This window comes from Coccinella septempunctata, chromosome 8 (genome assembly GCF_907165205.1).
Source record: "Coccinella septempunctata chromosome 8, icCocSept1.1, whole genome shotgun sequence".
In the NCBI taxonomy this organism is placed as follows: Eukaryota; Metazoa; Arthropoda; class Insecta; order Coleoptera; family Coccinellidae; genus Coccinella; species Coccinella septempunctata.
Genome location: NC_058196.1, coordinates 29,438,268 through 29,459,257, shown reverse-complemented (window position 1 = coordinate 29,459,257; position 20,990 = coordinate 29,438,268). Strand labels below are relative to the sequence as shown.

The following is a 20,990-nucleotide window of genomic DNA, read 5'->3' as shown; positions in this document are numbered from 1 at the left end:
ACAAAGCCTGTTGGTTTGGCCAGAATCGATTTAGCCGTTTCCGAGTTTTTTTAAATTTACCGGAAGTTGTTTTTTCTTATTCCGCAGAAAGAATATGCGAAATTGGTTATTCTGGAATAAAAAGAATGAATCAATTATGGTCCAAGAGTTTTTATTTTCATCTATATAATAATATATTTTGTTGATCAAGGAACACTAGGAATTAAACATACTTTAAAACCATTGTCCTTCACCTAAGCACTACTTAAAAATTACAAAATTGAGATCTGGAGGAGTATATGAAGAATATAAATTTCGATAATTCAAGTACTTGGTACATTCCCAAAAATAAAAATTACGGTAATTTTCTACAAAAAAAAAATCATTAAGTAAATAAAATTCAACCTCAAAACATGAGTCCTGTAAGTTTAATCCAGTTCGAATTAGGAATAAAATCGAATTACATTTTTGAACATGATAATATCACTTATGAAAATAGAGAATCTTTCAATAAGAAGTAAAACACAATTTGTCCCGATTGATTACAGAATAAAATATTTTCTCAATTCGTCTCAAATCAGTCATTTGCGTTTACATACAGATATAAAGTTGGATCCAGAGTCATTCAAAATTTTCACGTACAGCACTGACTAGAGAATGATTGAAATTATCTATGAGATCGAAAAAAGATCTAAAGTAAATGTGTAAACAATTTTTTAAACAATTTTTCTACTGAAAGCTGCGAAAAACTTTGAAGTCGGATCCAAAAATACACAACCTTTAACTAACCTATAAATACACGATCAACAGCATTTTCCGTTTATAATTCACAAGGAATTCAAATTTTCCAAAACATAATAACAGTTATAATTTTCGTGATAAAGATTTTACAGAACGGTTGAAGCTGTAAAAAGTGGTTTTGTTGAAAAATGTTTTCTTTCCCAAAAATGAATGTCATGAAATTGAAAATTTCATAATAGACTAATGAAACTTGATTTTCAAGGGAGTCAGTAAAATATCAGTCTTCTAATCTTCACAGTTCGTAATATTCTCAACAAGTGTAGGGATTTCAATGACATATTCAACTTTTCTACTTGATCTTGATTTTGAAATTACTGTTATTCGAGTGAAAAAGGTTGAATATTTTCATACGTTGATAGTTTTAGAAAATTTTGTACTATTGTTCTGTTGTTGAGAGGATTACAGTAACTGGTACCTCAGAAATGAAATGTATTACAAAAAATGGAGATTATACAAGATGATGGAATACGCTGAATCAGTTTTCTCTAAATCTTTCATAAATAATATGGTAACTTGGTTACATGTTCTAGTGAAAATGAAATGAATAGGTACCCTATTAATTACAATGAAAAAGAGATAGTTACTGCGAATTTTTCATAAAAAAAGCTTGAAGTTCAGACTTTAGACTCTGATTACATCATGAAATTCGATAACGACGAAAAAGTAGAGGACTGAGAATATTTTCGCGAATAAAAAATAGATTAATTTTGAGAGATTGTTAGGTACAAATCAAATTGTGTCGAATTATTGAAAGAATTCCCAACCATAAAACATTTTCGAATGAATGGGGAATTAATGCCTTCTTTATATTATAGAAAAATATCAATTTCCGTCCTTCATGAATTTCTAAGAAAACTTCTAGAATAAAAGAAAATTTCGGGAACAAACATCTGTACTCAAATTTTATAGTAATTTTAAAGGCGATTTTAATTTTGATATTCATCACATTGATTGAACCAGATCTTCATTAGTTGCATCAAATAGACATTAAAAATTATTCTGTTCCATACAGATAAAAAACACCAAGGTAGAATATCCATCAAAGAAACAATTTAACACTTTTTTACCCAGCTAAATTTGTACATTTCGTTCGACGCATTGTACAAATTTAATCGGATAGCGTCGAACAAAAAACATTCAAGAAGATTACACAAAAATGATACTTCAAGCTGTTTAATGAAGAACAAATGAAATAACAAGAAGTCGCCTATTTTATCGTGTCAGTTGTTTTATAATAACGACAGAATACGGGAAAACACAAGTTTTTACTAGCGATTCATACTGAAACAAATTCTCCAAAAACGTTGGATGCAGAAATAATCACGATATCAACAATTCATTTTAATCAACATAATACAGACATTCACAAGTGTGTGATAAACAACGGTTTCACTTCTGTATACTTGATAAATCGGAAATATTGTTAATCATATTCCCCTGAAAATTTGGACTTTGCAAATTCTTCACTATATACTTTGATATTAACTTTATTAATTTATGATGGATTTCATTCGACTTCCAGTGAATATATACAGGATATAAAATTACTCGATTTCTGCTGAGGCAGTAGAATGTATGTGTACAGGGTGTTTCACCTTAAACAGGACAAACATACACAGTCTTGTAGATGAGATCAGAAAAACATATTTGCCTATGATATATACCCCATTTTCGAAGCATAAGCGAAATATAGGGTGTCCCCCCTGACCAGAGACCGTTATTTCAAAATTCACTCAACTCACTTCACTCAATCCAATACTGCTAGAAATGACCTTGAACACCCTATATCTCGCTTATGCTCCGAAAACGGGGTATATGATAACGCAAAAATGTTTCTGCTGATACCATCAATACGACTATACATGTTTGTCCTGTGTATGGCGTTTATTTCATTCAAAAAATGAGCCTCATTTGGCAGGATGAAAATTTTGAACGAAGACGCGAAAAATATTTTTGGATTCGATCCACACTTTTTTGTTCCATAATATTTTAGTTTCACGCATACCACTGTATATCTTTTCTGTTCCATAATCAGTGTTTTCTTCTCCGTTGAATCTCGTTTTCCGAAGGATCCGCATTATGTATTCATAATTAAAAATTATTTAATAAAACAATTTATTTTAAAATCACTCAGACACATTAATTAATTTACAATAAAGTACACCAACAACTTAAAACGAAAGATCGATATTTTTGGTACTGAGGAATATTAAAATGGTTTAAAAATAAAATGTGCGTATGTATGTTTGTAAACGACATAGTGATGGCTCGAAGAATTTACAGATTAAATATGTTTTTTCCACTTATATCCAAGAGATGAACGCTTGAGGACTGTACAATTATATTGTGTCTTTTCTTATATCAAATGGGTAAAGTCAATATAACAACATAATTTTGAGTCTGTGATTTTGCGATCATTTAAAAAACACAAATATATCAAGACTGTACAATTACTTTATTGTTAAGGAGTGTGTTTCTTAATTTGGCCGGCTACATGTGTCAAAAAAAAATCAATTTCCAAGAGAAATATATATATGATAATGCATAAAAACACCTATTACTCAAATGTTATTTAAAAAAAAAAGAAATAGAAGCAACTGAAGACTGATAAAATTGTCTATTGTCAAGTTCAATCATGAAAAGAAATATATTGAATAATTTTAGAGATTACACATTTAATGTGTGTATTAGAGATACCACACTCCTCAAATCGTAAATGATAGAGGATACACAGCAACTGCTAGAGATGGATGTTGAAAAATAACGCTGTTCAGGTACCATTTACATAGATGCAACATGAGGATGATGATCTTTTAACAATGATCAGCATGATGTACAGGTACAGCAAATGCAAAGGCGACAATGGTTAGTTACCACATTCTTCTGATTGCTACCTATAAAACACAGAAAGTACTCGTGTGAAAATTCCACTCGAAAAAGATTTAAGCCTAATTTATGTGGGCTCCCAACGAAAACATTTTTTCGAAACACGCAGACTACTTTGTGTAGACAAACATCACATAGAAAAAACAAAACGGGCGAAGAAAAATACAATTATAAACTTACCGACTCAACGCAAAGCGTTCCCATTGTTTTTATCTCACTCGCTGTATCGTATTCATATTGTGACTTTTTTATTACTTACATCACTATAATTTTGACTAGTTGTATTTCTTCATTGACTTCAATTTGTTGAGAAACTTATCAAAGCCCTTTTTAAATATTCTGACGTACCCCCACTTATGGGTAGTCTACGTGACAGTTCATTCAATATGGAGGGGCAGTCGAGAGTACACACAAGGTTGTCAGATTTTCGTTGGGCCACACCGAATGAATCAGAAACTGCGCTTACCTATGTGCTATGATTCCATTGATTGGAGCAACTGTTGGTATCATCTCTAGCTCCACGAGGAGGGGAAAATGGTCGGAGTAAACATGCGGATGGGGACAGCCGATGACCTTGTTCTGCGTCAGCCATTCGGACGATAAGGGTCCAAGCAGTCCTAGCGGCGTCATCGTGTTCTTGGCGTAAAAAATGTAATCGATGATGCCCTTAAAGTCGAAGGTGTAATTCGTGAAGGGCATGATATCGTCGCTGTACGCGGACGCGAGCTTAAAGGAATGTGTAAATTCATTTGGTTTATCACAGCTCATTACTTTCTCCAGACACTGTTTGTAGCTCAAGTCTTTAAAATCCTTGTGGTCCTGGGAGACCCTGCCGGTACTAAGGAATTCAACTACACCGGAATCTGGTAACGAATTGAAATCTCCACACAGGACAAGCTGTATGTTCTCGGCCGTCACCGACGTCCCGTCCACGGATTTTATCAGTTTGGCGGAATTCTCGAGTATGCTCTTGAGCTCCTTACTAAGCATCATCGTCTGAATTAATTTAACATCACAGAATTCTGGATCCCAGTGGATATGTGCCGTGCAGACTAAGATGGGCTGTTGGATCGTCAAACCTGCGGAACAACAGAGTGTCCTGAGAACGCCGTTCTCAGCGCATAGAGATATCATAGATGGAGTAGTGTAGTGTATAGAGAAATGCTTGAAGCTTTATCATTTCCTCCCCCATCTATTTCTATCGTGCGATGGGAATACCTTTTTTACTCACCATTGTCCCATGCGTTTTCCGTCGTTTGCAAAAGTGCGGCTAAGCCTATGTTATCCTTCGGCATAACCCTATTGAGCATGTGTTCCAAACCGTCAGCGTTCGCCATTGCTAATTGATTGAATTCTACTAGATGTTCTTTAATTAATGTAAATCTGCAAAGAAAAGATTCACATCAGCGCGCCTCTCTCGACTCGAAACAAACGTCAAAATGACAACTGACAGATGTCAACGTCTGAACGATTTTGAGGTTAAATTGACGTTCGCGATCCGGCCTCATACTCACTTGGCAGTCCTAAAAAATATAGCACATCCGTCAACGTATTTTCTCTCGCTCTCCGCCATGTGTTTCGCCCTGGACTTCGGTGAATATATACCGCTGTACCCGTCCCTTTTCAACTCCGGAAGGAAAAAATTGTAGAACTGGTCCATCTCAACCTCTTGGAGGTTGATTATGTCAGCTTGGTAGTGTCTTATTTCAGCTAGTATTCCCTTTTTTCTATAATCCCAGCTTAGAGCCCAGCTAGGACAATAACTGTACATTTGTCGAGTGGCATACTTATCACATAACACATTATAACACATCACAGTGAAGATACCTGGAAAGAAATATATCATAGAATCGTCTTTCGTTGGCCATTTATCGTGAATCACATGGGGAAACAATGTAGGATGAAGAATGTGAGTGCAACGAATGTTAGGTGAAGATTTCCTACGTTTTTTTCAACAAAGGAAAACGTCCTTCTCAATATCAGACGGAGAATGTTGTCACGCGACGTTAAGTGATTTTTTTAGTGAATACTAATCAACCTGTCCCAGCATCTTCTAAAAACAAAAACCTGCCTTCGATCAGTTGACTTCATTTCAAGTTAAAGACTAGCAGTGTATGAGTTTAGCTTTGTGTAGCGTCAAAACAGCTCATCATACCTATTTGTAGATGTCCATGTCAGACTGACCATCTCTAGAAGGATTATGTAGGGTACGTAGGAAGGACGGTCAACCCAAAGTCAACGGGGCCGATCCGACAAAGTGAAAAAATCTCAATATGACTCAGGCGAAAGACAACCATCAACTGTTGTTTATGTTAAAATTTCAAGTTGCCCAACGTGTAACGGCACGTTTACTGTTTCGTTATACAATAGACTGGACGATCCAAGTCGATCGGAGCTTGGAGAAATTTATTCTGTCTATAAATTAATTCGTTACAAATTGATACAGTTCAAACGAAACTGTTGATTGGAAATTGTACCCACCGATCATTTCTCCAGCAATTATACAATTCCACTCGGTGAGAACGCGTCTGTTTTTGAAGAACCGGTATCGAAATTGCGTCCACCTTAGTTTCAAGAGTTGAGTTCTTCGAATTTTTGGTATTTTTTTAGTACGTAATGGTCATAATGAGAAAACTAGAAGACGTGGGTGATACCTTGTGTAAGAAAAAGATTCACCAAATGAATGAAAAACTATTTTCCGAAATGCATTTCATTCAATGAAACCGTTTGTGAGATAGAACTAAAAATAACATTTTTTTTCTGGTTTTTCAACAGCCTGTATCTTTCAAACCGAGCCGATTCGGAAAAAGTGGCAAAGAAAAAAAGTGTTTCTTTTGACCTTATGAATCTACTGTTAAAATATTTGTACGAGTAAAGAATCACCGTGTGTACATATAAATTTAAAATGAAACTCAGTATATCAAAGTTTTTTTCTAGTCAATAAGCTCGGACAGATCGATTTGTATTATTGCAGTTATTTTTTATTTGAAAAAATCCCAAATTTGAGATATGATGTCTCTATCATTTTTTATGTGACAATTCCTAGTTTTTAAGACTAGTCTTCAAAGTTATATCAAGTTACACATGCGAACCAAACATCAAAACCACCAATTTATTTCCTAGCTCCAAACGAAAGATGACGCACCGAATGTTAGATATTTTTCACACGTATACAAAAAAAGGTTTCCAATCGCTGCAAGCCTGAGAAAATTTCAATCCAAGAAACGAACTGAAATAAATATTTTCCTGAACTGAGCATTCCAATAAGTAATTTTTAATAATTTAGAGAGACCTTAGTTGCAAAAAAAGATTAGTAAATTTCTACTACGTCACTGGCAAAAAGGGTGTTCAATTATGAGACTCACATTTTCACCTAAGAGCTTTTTACCTATTTACGAAGGAAGTTTTGGCGAAACGAGCTCAAGTTTAGATATTTCCCTGAATTCTTCAGATGAGTGACAAGTGCTAATACTCACATGTTCTGTTTCCCGAGGGCCTAGCCAAAGGGATCCATGGACGTGCAGGGGGTCTCGGCGCGTTCACTGTAAACAAAAACATATCCATGTCAAGAGGGAAAAACAATCAGAATAATACGATCAATGACCCAAGTTTCGCTCTTGAAGTTGAAGGTTTCCAACCGTTCGACAATAGAGCTCGACCATGGATCTGACGAACGTAATGAATTTTTTATCTGGGTTCCGTGTGCCTGACTTAGTAAGCGCGAGGAGATAGTCGACATTTCGATTAAGGAGCGATAATGATTATTGTTGATATTCAATTCAATCGCAATTCGCGATGGATTAGCCCGAAGAATTCGTGAATGATCCCCGTTTCGAATAATTCGCGATATTTTCAAGGAGGACTGAAATCCTCGCATATATTATGCAAATTATCCGCCACCTTTTTGTGCTGTTAATTCCCACGAGTAATTTCAGAAGTTTCAACAGTTCAAGTCTCGAGAAAGCGAGTAAAAAACGCCGATATATTGAAGAAGTACAAATTTAGGCGAGAAATAAAATCGAGCCTGAATCTATCTAATTGAAATATTTTCAATTATTATAACTTTTTTCGCTGAACTAGTATTAATCTGTGTGTTCAGTCCTGGTTTCACTCAAAATGAATTTCCTAAAAAACACGTCAAAAATGTATGTATTTCACGAATTCTGGAGTCAGGCTGTTTGGGGAGCCTAAGGCCCCTTGCTTTCTCTGACCAGTTACCTTTGGAAGCGAAAATAATTTAAATTCTCCGAAGAATCTGAAGATTATACAATTGCCATCGTTAGAACACTTAATATCTTCGACGTCATGCAAATAATCACGGTGCGGCATATATCACGAAGATGTGACAGTTGGAGAAAGTCCTCGGTTAACTGAAGCGTGCCTAAGAACCGCCTCTACCATCCGCAGTTTGTTTTTTTCCCACTGGTCGGCGGTCGCGGGCCGAAACTGATGCGACTATAAGTGGCCGTTTCTGTGAGAAAATTCGCCGGAACAACATAATTGAAATTTGGAGGGAGTACGCGTAGCGAATGTGGTACATTCCCTATGCAAATTTTCGCAAAGAATGTTTACCACACGCACTATAACTGGTAATTTCAGTTGCCAAGGCCTGCTTGGAAAGAAAAACTCCCAAAAACCTTCGTTTAAGTTGATCCGTCGTACTTTTTGACAGGCATTTAACCTAACTTTAGAAGACACCATACCAGTGTTTGGAATTTTTCAGTAATGCTGGAATTGTGGCATTATTATCTGGTTCAGTTGAAATCCACCAGTTATCTGATTGACAGTTGTCGAAGCATTGAGAGAGACTTCAGAAACTAGCACAAAATTAACGACAGTTTATCCATTCGTTAAAGTTATCGAACTGACAACTAAATGATGGTTGTTGATCAAACTAGGCTTCCGTGCTTCTTCTGGTAGTTAATGTTAGGCAGTCAATCAATCATACTGCTCTCTCTGGGTGGAATCCACGAGTTGCAAACATTTTTATTACAAAAGAATCAAAAGTAACATAGATTGGCAGTTTTTAAGGTCATGAACAATTTTTGAAACTCGAGAACTCTTTTTCCAGCAGAAGATGAAGTCAAAAGTGATTACAGTCACAATATTCGATTGCTAAAGAAAACGTAATATCAAAAGTATAAATTTTCAACGGATCCAACATAACCGATGCATACGCCATTTTGTGAGTCTTAATAATTTCTCGTATAATTTCGAACACATTTCCGATATCGTTGGCATTGTATTGCTGTGAGATCAGATCATTACCCATCAAATTAGTTCGTGTTACGCTTTCACTACCGCTCGCTTTTTTTCTTCATGAACGTTGAAAGAAGAAAGCCGACTCTTCTTTATAGAACTTAAAACGCGATAGGCTCTTGTTGATCAGGAAGAGGAAACTGAAAATCGTCCATATGAAAGTTTTCTCACATGGGTAGGTTTTAGAGCATAGTAAACGTATATGAAATTAGGTAAGACGTACCAGGTGTATTAGAACTACTTATACGTTACAGAGCTGTGCCAAATACATACTGGGGTTAGGTTATCTGAATGAAAAAGAACTAGTAGGCCAGGAGACCTTTACTGACCCATTCGCCTTAACAACAACCATAATGAAATGAATTTCATAAATACTGAGGCCAAAAATTAATCAGCACTACCTATCCCTATCTGTGATCGGTGCCAACCTCACTTGTCAACTTGTCAAACTGACGTTAACCTGTATTTGTAAGAAACATTAGGTAGAAGTTTATTCTGTGATCGTGGATTTGTTTACGTTTCGTAAACATCGAAAATCTTGAAATGTTCTAGCTTTTTTTGGTAATTTTCGATGATTTTCTGATGATTATACTTCTGCTAAAAGTATTACTAAAAATACTTGATAGAAAATACCTCACCAATAGGTATCTTCCAATACCATGATCTAATCCTGACGTGTCAGCTGTCAAATTGACATTTTTTCAGAGTTACCAACATTTTGCCGCACCGACGGCGGACAAATCGAATCTTCGGCACACCCCTCATAAAATAAACCGTCCAGACAGCCGTTCCTCCACTCGGATGCACATGGCGTTTCCTGTCATGTCCCAATTTCCTCGGACGGTTTCTCACGCAATAAAAACGTCGTTATGTCGAAGATACGCCCGTCCGATCGATCTGTCATCGTGACACAGAAAAGTCGACTTTTCAACCCGCGACGGCTATCTCGTTACGTCACGCTCGGTCGCCGTTTTAGGTTGAGGAGAATCGTAAACGTGCCATTTTGTTTTTGCGTCGAGTTCGTTAATTCTTCTTCTTCTTGGAGTTCATTATTAACGATAACGAACCTTCGCAAACGGAGCACGCAGATGAAAACTGTAAAAATCGTCAACACGATCCGTTTTTCCTCGAGGTGGGAGTCGTGTTGCTCTGATGGGACCAAATAAGACCGAAATCGTGGGCGGCATCAACCCCTGCTGGTACAACGAGTGTTGGTATGTTGATTGGTTCGATTTAGATCGTTACATTCATTCGTAGCCCTTCTAAACTACGGTAGCCGCCTCTGTCCGAGTGACATAAAATAAAAGTTCCCATGGGTTCGTTGCGAGACCGAACAAAAAAGGGTAGGAACGATTACTGGACGTGAACGCACCTCGGTAAGATGATAAGGCTTAATGAGAGCGCACTCGACTGTGTGTGAGAACAAAGAAGATGTAATCTGAGAAGTTGTAGACGTTATAAAAGTCGAGCTTCCTGTGTGTCGCGTCCAGCCCGAGGCTTCTGGAAAGTCTAACGATGGAATTGGAAGTGCAGAGTGTATTATTTCAAGTCCATCGTATTTTGGAATTGTCGAAGATTATATTTCCCCGAAACACATGAGACAGCAGCGTGTTTCACAATTTGCTTCTTAATGGGCGTGTGCTAGACCGTCGTAACGATGACAGGAATCTAGAAAAGGCAAGAGCGGCCTGAGTCGAACATCCGCCTACCCGACAATAGGTGGCGCACCCGTCTGCATATATCTCAATAAATCCCCTCTAATTATAATAATAAACTTTGGGACGTGACGTCCCAACACAAAATTTACACCCTTTCGTCCGAACTTTAGACACTTTCGAATGTCAAAACAATCTACCTAATGTAACATCCCTTATGAATGGAAATTTATACAGCAAAATGCCAAAATCTTTGTAGAATCGATTTCCCACGCCATCGCCAATCAATTTCGACGCTTCATAGGTTTTTCCCGATCATACAAATCAATTTCGTTCATGTTCGTGCGGAAAAAAAAATTATCGAATGCTGGTAGGACAAAGGACGCATAAATCATCGAAGGCCGTACGCCTCTGCGACCCGCTAGCACCTAGACGAAAGAACAAAGCCAGTAAAAACGTTTACGACCGAATAACACCGTGGACAATCAGCTGTGCGTATTAATTTGTCGTAGGTACCTGACGGGCGTTCGGAGAAGTCTCGGCAAAAAGTTAAGTCTTGAAATCGTCTATGCAGTTTATTGTAGAGTACTCTCCAAACATATATCAGGAATGAATATAGTTCTACATAAACTAAGACCATTTTAAACGGCAAACAATTGAGCTAAATGTAAAATTTCTGGGCAGAAGTGAAGAAGAATAAACACACCGAGAATTGATAAGAAGCGTCGAGAAGCCATTAAATGACTCACGGTGGAATTGTAAACAAAAGAACGGAATGTGGGGCGAGATTGTTTCGAGCACAGCATGCTTGATAAGCGGAATGGAAAATTGTTACTTCTCCAATCTTTCTTCTTCAAAACTTATCACGCATATGAAATTGTAGAACACAATGCTTTTCCGACATCTACAGAATGAATTCTGATGAAATATGAGTTAGCAACTCGGTGAGAAGAGGTAGACATAAAAATAGACTTCAACTCTTGATTAAAAGACGAACTGTTTGAACATGAATAAGATTCAATATATCGGATGCTCTTCAACTTCGGAGATAGGCGAAATAAAGCAATCTGAACATCCACAGAAGGAATTCTGATAAAATAAGAGTGAGCAACTAGGTGAGAAGAGGTAGACATAAAAGGAGACTTCAACTCTCGATCAAGAGATGAACTGTTTGAACATAAATGTGATTCAACTTCGAACATGGGTGAAAAAAACAATCTAAATTTCTACAGAAGGAATTCGGATAAAATAAGAGTTAGCAATGCGGTGAGAAGAGTTAAACATCACTGGAGACTTCAACTCTCGATCAAGATACGTACTATTTGAACATGAATAAGATTTAACATATCGAATGTTCTTAAACTTCGAAGATGGGCGAAATAAAGACAATCTGAACATCTACAGAAAGAATTCTGATAAAAAACGAGTTAGCAACCATGTGAGAGGGGGTAGACATAAAAGGAGACTTCAACTCTGGATCAAGAGATGAACTGTTTGAACATGAATGTGATTCAACTTATCGAGTGTTCTTCAACTTCGAACACCGGTGAAAAAAACAAACAATTTAAACTTCTACAGGAGGAATTCTAAAGAAATAAGAGTTAGAAATTCGGTGAGAAGAGTAAAACATCACCAGAGACTTCAACTCTCGATCAAGAAACGAAGTGTTTGAACATGAATGAGATTCAACATATCGAATGTTCTTCAACTTCGAAAATAGGCGAAAGAAAAACAATTTGAACATTTACAGAAAGAATTCTGATAAATAAGAGTTAGCAACTCTGTGAAATGAGGTAGACGTAATAAAAGACTTCAACTCTCGATTAAGAGATTAACTGTTTGGACATTAATGTGATTCAACTTCTCGGATGTTCTTCAACTTCGAACACAGGTTAAAACAATCTTTACTCCTACAGCACTAATTCTAATGGAATATTTCAACACTCAATCAAAAGACGACCTGTTTGAACGTGAATAAGATTCAACGTATCGAATGTTCTTCAACTTCGAAGATAGGCGAAAGAAAGATAATCTGACCATTTACAGAAGAAATTCTGATTAAATAAGAGTTAGCAATTCGGTGAGGAGTGAAGGAGACTTCAATTCTCGATCAAGAGATGAACTGTTTGAGCGTGAATATGATTCAACTTTCAGAGTGTTCTTCAACGTCGAAGACAGGTGAAAAAAACAAACAATCTAAACTTCTACAGAAGGAATTCTGAAGAAATAAGAGTTAGCAATTCGGTGAGAAGAGTAAAACATCACCGGAGACTTCAACTCTCGATTAAGAGACGAAGTGTTTGAACATAAATAACATTCAACATATCGAATGTGCTTCAAGTTCGAAGATAGGCGAAAGAAAGAAAATCTGAACATTTACAGAAGACATTCTGATGAAATAAGAGTTAGCAACTCGGTGAGGAGTGAAGGACACTTCAACTCTCGATCAAGAGATGAACTGTTTGAACATGAATGTGATTCAACTTTTCGAGTGTTCTTCAACTTCGAACAGAGGTGGAAAAAACAAACAATATAAACTTCTACAGAAGGAATTCTGAAGAAATAAGAGTTAGAAATTCGGTGAGAAGAGTAAAACATCACCGGAGACTTCAACTCTCGATTAAGAGGCGAAGTGTTTGAACATGAATGTGATTCAACTGATCGAGTGTTCTTCAACTTCGAACAGAGGTGGAAAGAACAAACAATATAAACTTCTACAGAAGGAATTCTAAAGAAATAAGAGTTTGCAATTCGGTGAGAAGAGTAAAACATCACCGGAGACTTCAACTCTCGATTAAGAGACGAAGTGTTTGAACATGAATAACATTCAACATATCGAATGTGCTTCAACTTCGAAGATAGGCGAAAGAAAGACAATCTGAACATTTACAGAAGACATTCTGATAAAATAAGAGTTAGCAACTCAGTGAGGAGTGATGGACACTTCAACTCTCGATCAAGAGATGAACTGTTTGAACATGAATGTGATTCAACTTTTCGAGTGTTCTTCAACTTCGAACAGAGGTGGAAAAAACAAACAATATAAACTTCTACAGAAGGAATTCTAAAGAAATAAGAGTTTGCAATTCGGTGAGAAGAGTAAAACATCACCGGAGACTTCAACTCTCGATTAAGAGACGAAGTGTTTGAACACGAATAAGATTCATGATATCGAATGTGCTTCAACTTCGGAGATAGGCGAAAGAAAAACAATCTGTCCATTTACAGAAGAAATTCTGATAAAATAAGAGTTAGCAACTCGGTGAGGAGTGAAGGAAACTTCAACTCTCTATCAAGAGATGAACTGTTTGAACATGAATGTGATTCAACTTTTCGAGTGTTCTTCAACTTCGAACAGAGGTGGAAAAAACAAACAATCTAAACTTCTACAGAAGGAATTCTGAAGAAATAAGAGTTAGAAATTCGGTGAGAAGAGTAAAACATCACCGGAGACTTCAACTCTCGATTAAGAGACGAAGTGTTTGAACATGAATAATATTCAACATATCGAATGTGCTTCAACTTCGAAGATAGGCGAAAGAAAGACAATCTGAACATTTACAGAAGACATTCTGGTAAAATAAGAGTTAGCAACTCGGTGAGGAGTGAAGGACACTTCAACTCTCGATCAAGAGATGAACTGTTTGAACATGAATGTGATTCAACTTTTCGAGTGATCTTCAACTTCGAACACAGGTGGAAGAAAAACAATCTGAACTGCCGCAGAAGGAATTAATCGTTTTAGTTCATCATTCGTTCTATCACCCAGGAAGATTGAGTCATTTTGCGTTTCGAAATGACGACTCCCATCGATGCTAATAAGTATGGTAGACGGTCGTTGTCATTTTTATCGTCTGTTCGTCTACCGATTGAGCCATTTCGCAACATAAAGCCGCCGGATAGAGGCAAGGAATCATCAATTCCCGAGGATAATCTAATGGCACTACGTGTCCTGAATCGAATGGGAAGCATCGTCTCGAAATCGAACGTTCCGATCTTATTGCGACTGAAAAAGATACCTCCAACGAGTCCGCGTCTCGTTTCTTCATTATACGCAAAGGCTATGCCAGCTTCTCGTTCGTTTTATTATCCTCGTGGTGCCTTATCCGATGGGTATAGAAGGTTGAATGAATGGATTCGCTGCTGGAAAGCTGATTCAGGATGGACGTAATAAGAACGAAACGCTAAATATGCGGCCTTCGATAATTTATGACTTTGAAATGGACAAAAAACATAACCGGCTACTGTGGAACGCGTTCGATCGTGATTATGTTGATCTGAAAAAACTGGTAAACTTGAGACGTTAATGAATGATTCAAAAATGAGGAGAGCATTGCCATACTCACCATGTTATGAACGCACGCAACGAACAAATTTATTTAACCAATATTTGTAGAAATAACACTCTAATCAGGTTGCCAACTGGTCGATATCTTGCGAATATTTTCTGAGATATATAGGATATCCTGAATCGCTTGATTTTGGCCGTTTCTGGTACCTTCAGACTAGATTCATTGGTAAAACGGCCCATCAGATTTTGGGCCCGATAGGGCCTTATAACGAGATATGAGGCCCAACTTCGAATTTTCAAACGCAAACACATTTTTTTATTGTAGATTCGAATTCAGAGAGAATTTAACATCCGAATTGGTTAAAACCGAGAATATTTTCGTCCATTTTTGGGACCTAAACAGAGTTTTTTGTTAAAAAATCAAAGTTGGCCCTCATATCTCGTATAAGGCCCCATCGAGCCAAAAATCTGATGGGCCATTCGATTCCCCGAGATAAATTACTGAGAACTTAGGTATCAGAATATCAATTTTTGCATCCTTGTCTGAATTATTTAGAGCCCCTGGATTTTTAAACAGTAAACGCTGTATAGGGCCCAAAAATGGATGGAAAGTTTATAGGTTTTAACCAATTCGGATGTAAATTTCCCCTGAATCCGAATCTGCAATAAAAAAGATGACTTTGTGATCGAAATTTCAAAGTTGGGCCTCATATCTCGTATAAGGCCCCATCGGGCCCAAAATCTGATGGGCCCAATCGATTCTCCGACATAAATCGTTGATGATCTCAGTATCAGAATATCAATTTTTGCATCCTGGCCTGAATTATTCAGAGGTCCCCGGATTTTTAAACAAAAACCGCTGTATAGGGCCCCAAAAAGGACGATTTTTTTTTTTTAGGTTTTATCCAATTCGGATTCCCGCTGAATCCGAATCTGCAATAAAGAAGATGGCTTCGTGTCGAAATTTCAAAGTTGGGCCTCATATCTCGTATAAGGCCCTAAGGGGCCAAAAATCTGATGGGCCCAATCGATTCCCTGAGATAAATTACTGATGATCTCTGGTCCTGCTCTGAATTTTTAAGAGGCCCCCGGATTTTCAAACAAAAAACGCTGTATAGTTCAAAGTTCAACTTAATAATATCTCGTATAAGGCCCCACGGGCCAAAAATCTGATGGGCCCATTCGTTTCCTCGGGCCAAATAAATTGACTCTTTCCAGTTCTTTCGAACCACACAGTTTAAGCATGCAATTCAGCGCCCGATTTCGTCCACATATAATTCACGTACGCCATTAATCTTCGAGAGTACCCCAACTCCATTTCGGTCCCGTCCAGCAACACCCAGAGGCATTAGACCGGACAAGACCTATTCCGTTGCCGTTCCTAATCAGCCGTCTAGCGTTCACCGAAGGCAATTTGCATCCGCGACCGCAGCAGCGCGCGAGACAAAGCCGTTTTTACTGGTACAGAAACGAGTTGTGACGACCACGTTTCCAATCGGTCCGTCAACAGTGATGAACTCGACCTGCCTTACGTCTAGATCGATCAGCGATAGCATTGTTCTATGAATGGATTGACAGAAGGAGGTTAGGTTAGGTTTTTTTTCCTCTCGATGTTGGTACCTTTACTGGAGTCAATTAGTTAAGTCGAAAGTTATGTTCTTGTTAATTCTGCAGTGCCTGGAGAGGGATAATAAAATTCTCAGAGACCAAAACCTTAGTTAGTCTCAATACACGAATCTTGCTAGGGTATTTAAGACCTAACTATCACTGAGGTGGTTCTCCAGGACCACAACAATGAAGTGTCAAACAAATTCCCACCATTTTCGGTTGATCAAGTTCCAAAAAGACCAAAGAAATCTTCCAAACTTCCAAGCTCGTCACCAGAATCATCTAAGATCTTCAGGATGAATAATATAGGGCGATTTTATCATTGTACTTATATTTAAAACACGACCTGTTTCGGAATACAGAACTGTTCGGCGAACAATGATGAAGTCGACCTACCTTACGTCTAGGTCAATCGCCGATACCATTGTTCTATGATATTGACAGAAGGAGGTTAGGTTAGGTTAGGTTAGGATTTTTTTCTCTCGCTGTTGGTACCCCTGAGGTAACGCGTTGGGCGATATCGCAAATGGCGCTCGGAAACAATAGATATCTCTCTTTCGATACTGACAATGTCTGCTAGTTACATCCTCTTGGAGGTAAAATTCAATGAATAATGATCATAACCCTCTAATATTCCGAAATTACCAATTTTTAAACTTGCAACATATTCTCGATCTCGACCTTCTATACCATTATGGAAAGGGCGTTTCATGGACTCTAGAACTAGAACCTTCGGGCTCATTTAAAGCGTTTTACTACCTCCTATTTTACCACTTTTATGTTCCAATTTCGTTCAGTATATAGATGATTCGCATATAGGGATACGCATGTGGAAAGTTGACGTACGAAAAATTACTAAAATGATGACCAATTTTCATCGCTCTGTATAGTATCACATTTCGAATTTACTTCTCGCATGTCAACTTTCGAGAAGAAATAACCTCGTCAGCTTAATTGGAGCAGGTGGGCTTTATGTAGCGGAAAATTGTCAACCAAACACCGTCCCCTCTGTCCCAGTACCTACTTGCTTATTGGCGTGGTAATGCCAAGCTCGAAGAATTTATTTGGATCCATCGTGCAGCAAAAGAGATATGGAGATATATGTACCCAAGTAGTTCATCTCAACCTCATAGGGTGATCAATTTGCCAGTATGCCCCACAGAAGAAACCCGATAGAAAAAAAGGCTGTTTCTGATCTTGTTAAGACCGGGTCGCTTACAGTTATCCATACGTACAATTCCCGGGCAAGGTGTCACACTCTGGTCGTCTATATTCTCTCATTAAATAAACTAACCAATAATAATATTACTGTAAATCGACTTATACGTGGTCACAATCTCGGTCACAGTATTCAATCACCGCGCCGATTATGATCTCTGTGTTCGGAACGGCCATATTTAGACGGTCGGTTTTTATTGTCGATCCAGAAGGCTCAGAGTGCTGCTCGTTTCGTGATGGATCTGCGAGCCGGTGCCCCTCCCTGGGTCTTCGAGAGCTGGACATGGAACGACATGATGCAGTGACTGGTGCCATTTCTGTCAGCTCGGCAAAGATTTCATAGAGGAAATGATCGACGGCTTAATTTGACAAAGGAGAAGATAGGAACAGTATATCAAACTACAGACATACCCAGTATGATCTCCTATGATCATCGGAGAGAGAGGCTCGAAGTTATGGAAAGGTTTTCGCAGAACAATTCCTAAGCGCACAATTATTGACTCAGGAATCAGGATTGGGATTACTGGAAAACCCTTCTGATATAACTCTGATTACACCATACCTATCCCGTCCTGTCCTTTTCCCAATGTGACTAGTCTGCCTGACATTGACCCAAAAACAGAGCGGTGAGCTAAAGGACCCTTTAACTTCATATATAGTAGATTCACAAATTCCATCTCTTGTACTGTAAGAGGATATATTGAGAAATTCTTAGCTTACTATAGAACAAAACAAAATTTCAATGTCAAAATATTTTATTACTCAAAATATTCTCCCCTTAATTGGATACATTTATTACAGCGAACCTGCAAGGTCTCTAGACCTTTCAAAAAACATATTTTTTCTTGCTCTGCGAACCAGACCTCCACAGCTTTTATTACCTCCTCGTTGGAAGAAAATTTACGACCTTTTAAATTTTTTTTCAGTTGAGGAAAGAGATGATAGTCGGATGGAGCCAAATCTGATGAATAAGGGGGGTGTTCTAGTAATTCGAAGCCTAAATCATGAATTTTTTGCATGGCAACATGAGATTTGTGTGCAGGGGCGTTGTCCTGCAAAAACAAAACACCTTTGGATAGCTTTTCGCGTCTTTTCTCTTTAACTTTTTTCCGTAAAGTGGTCAGTGTCGAATAGTAATCTCCGGTTATTGTTCTACCCTTATCCAAAAAATCAATCATGATTACTCCATGGCAATCCCAAAAAACTGAAGCAAGAACTTTTTTAGCAGATTTTTGGACACGAAACTTCTTAGGTTGGAGAACCAGAGTGAGCCATTCCATCGATTGTTGCTTCGTTTCTGGATCGTAGAAATGTACCCAAGTCTCATCCGTAGTAACAATTCGGTTTAAGAAGTCAACATCGTTTTCAAATTGAGCACACATCGAACGCGATGCTTCAACCTTTGCAAGCTTTTGATCAACATTCAAACATTTGGGGATCCATTCTGCAGCAATTTTTCTCATGTCCAAATTGACGTGAACTATATGATGAACGCGTTCCTATGAAATATTCAGTGCTTCAGATATCTGTTTTAGCCCAATTCGACAAATCATATCATGAACTGCATCGATATTTTCGGGGACTGACACAGAAACTTGCCTTCCCGATCGATCATCTTCAATGGAAAATTTACCTCTTTTGAAGCTTGCAGTCCAATTTTTCACGGTCGCATGCGAAGGGCATTGATCACCAAGGGTATTGAGCATATCTTCGTAAATCTGCTTACCTCTTAACCCTTTCAAATACAGGTACTTGATGATGGCTCGATACTCCAACTTTTCGATTTTCACAATTTCTGTGACATCTTCTTTCTTTCACTTTATTGCGTAACTCTGGTTTACTTTTTTGACCTCAAACTTCAAACTGACACTTCTAATGAGTTTTTGTTCGTTGCTATGGTAACGCAATATTTTTTTTTATGCATGGAACTGATCTAGGCTAACTAAATATCAATACATCCTGGTACTTTCATTTGACCGAGGCTGATTTATATTCCTGTAAATCGATGTATTTTATGATTCTGCGCTAGTAAGTGACTACTGTGTTCCTAGGTTTGGTAACTTCAAGGACGAATAGTTCTACCGACTTGGTATCCAAATGGCACCATACAGAAGGGAGAAAGTTGTGACTGGTGGTGAAAAATACTCACAACAAAACATTATGCGTAGTTCTTTCACAATAAATTCCTGATTTTAATAGAAAGCCTATTGTGCTCCCAATCAGTAGCATGTCATATGATGCTTAGCTCGCTGACAACAGCGTCTCCTTAATACAGTCATCAAGTCACGTCCCATACACGCTGCTCATTCACAGTCGGAGGAAATTATACCAGTTATTAGTTCTAGGAAAATACCGGCAATCACAATGCACAAACAACTCGTAATTGCTCCATCTGTAATGCCGCAGAGTCCCATAACCTATTGTCCGGTGTCGAAACCGCATCCATCCGAGAGTGCAAATTGCGTTACAATAAAGATAGACCTAATAAATCATCGGTTTGTCCGCGGGAAAAAAATATTTCCATAAAGGGGGACACCGGTGGTGACCTTGGAACGCCGCCCGAGGGGGGCACATAGCAGTTGGCCGGTCCGATGGCACTCAATAATTCAGACCTGTCGACGTCGTAATAACTGGCGCAGTCTTTTACAATTCACAATAAACGATAATCACTTGTCGCAATTTATACCTGTTAGGAGTGCCTGGATCAATTCCTAATGGTGCGATGCGGCCTTGAGCCATTGGCGGAGTTTTATCAGGTCCTCGGTCCATCAAAAGTCGCTAGTTCCACAATAATAACTACCAATACAAATGAAATTTTCAAAAAACGAGTCGAATCGATTAGACACTCGCCTGTCCATACATTGGAGACTCCAGTAGTAAAAGTTGGATGGATATTCCATGCGAGCTTTAATGAGAATACATTGGTACACCCAAGTCATTGCTTCAACGTTAATTATAAAATGTATTGCACTTTTTGGCTCGTAGAATGACTTGAGTCGAACGAGATGACGAGTTTCATTACAGCAATTCAGAAATTACTCAAGTATATGCGAGTATATGAGATAGCTGGATTAGGAACTCGAGCATCAGTCCGATGCTCGAAGAATGACTTGAGTCAAACGAGTTAGTTCGGCTACAATACCGAGTCTCAATACATTAAATTCAAAGATCGCTCAAGTACAACGAGTCAATTAGTTGGCTCGCTTAGTAGTTTGAAAGTCCTTAACTCGAAAAAGGACTTGAGTCGGACGAGTCGACGGCTAACTCAAAACTGACCTGGTGCGAATGTATAA

General features: G+C 38.0%; 1 protein-coding gene across 5 annotated transcripts in view; it reads right to left on the bottom strand.

Moving 5' to 3' along the window:
• Positions 1-134: 134 nt before the first annotated feature.
• The window catches only part of LOC123319297 (CCR4-NOT transcription complex subunit 6-like), a 53,420-nt gene continuing 32,564 nt past the window's right edge, over positions 135-20,990 (bottom strand). For 4 of the 5 annotated variants that reach the window (XM_044906185.1, XM_044906186.1, XM_044906183.1 and 1 more), the window contains 5 exons: positions 7,143-7,208; positions 5,181-5,493; positions 4,898-5,049; positions 4,133-4,745; positions 135-3,674 (listed from right to left, as the gene is read on the bottom strand). In XM_044906185.1, coding sequence (XP_044762120.1) covers positions 3,671-3,674; positions 4,133-4,745; positions 4,898-5,049; positions 5,181-5,493; positions 7,143-7,208 — 1,148 coding nt within the window. In that variant the 3' untranslated portion in view covers positions 135-3,670. Of the gene's footprint in view, positions 3,675-4,128; positions 4,746-4,897; positions 5,050-5,180; positions 5,494-7,142; positions 7,209-20,990 lie in introns of those variants that run through there. The other variant, XM_044906184.1, reaches the window with a different exon arrangement.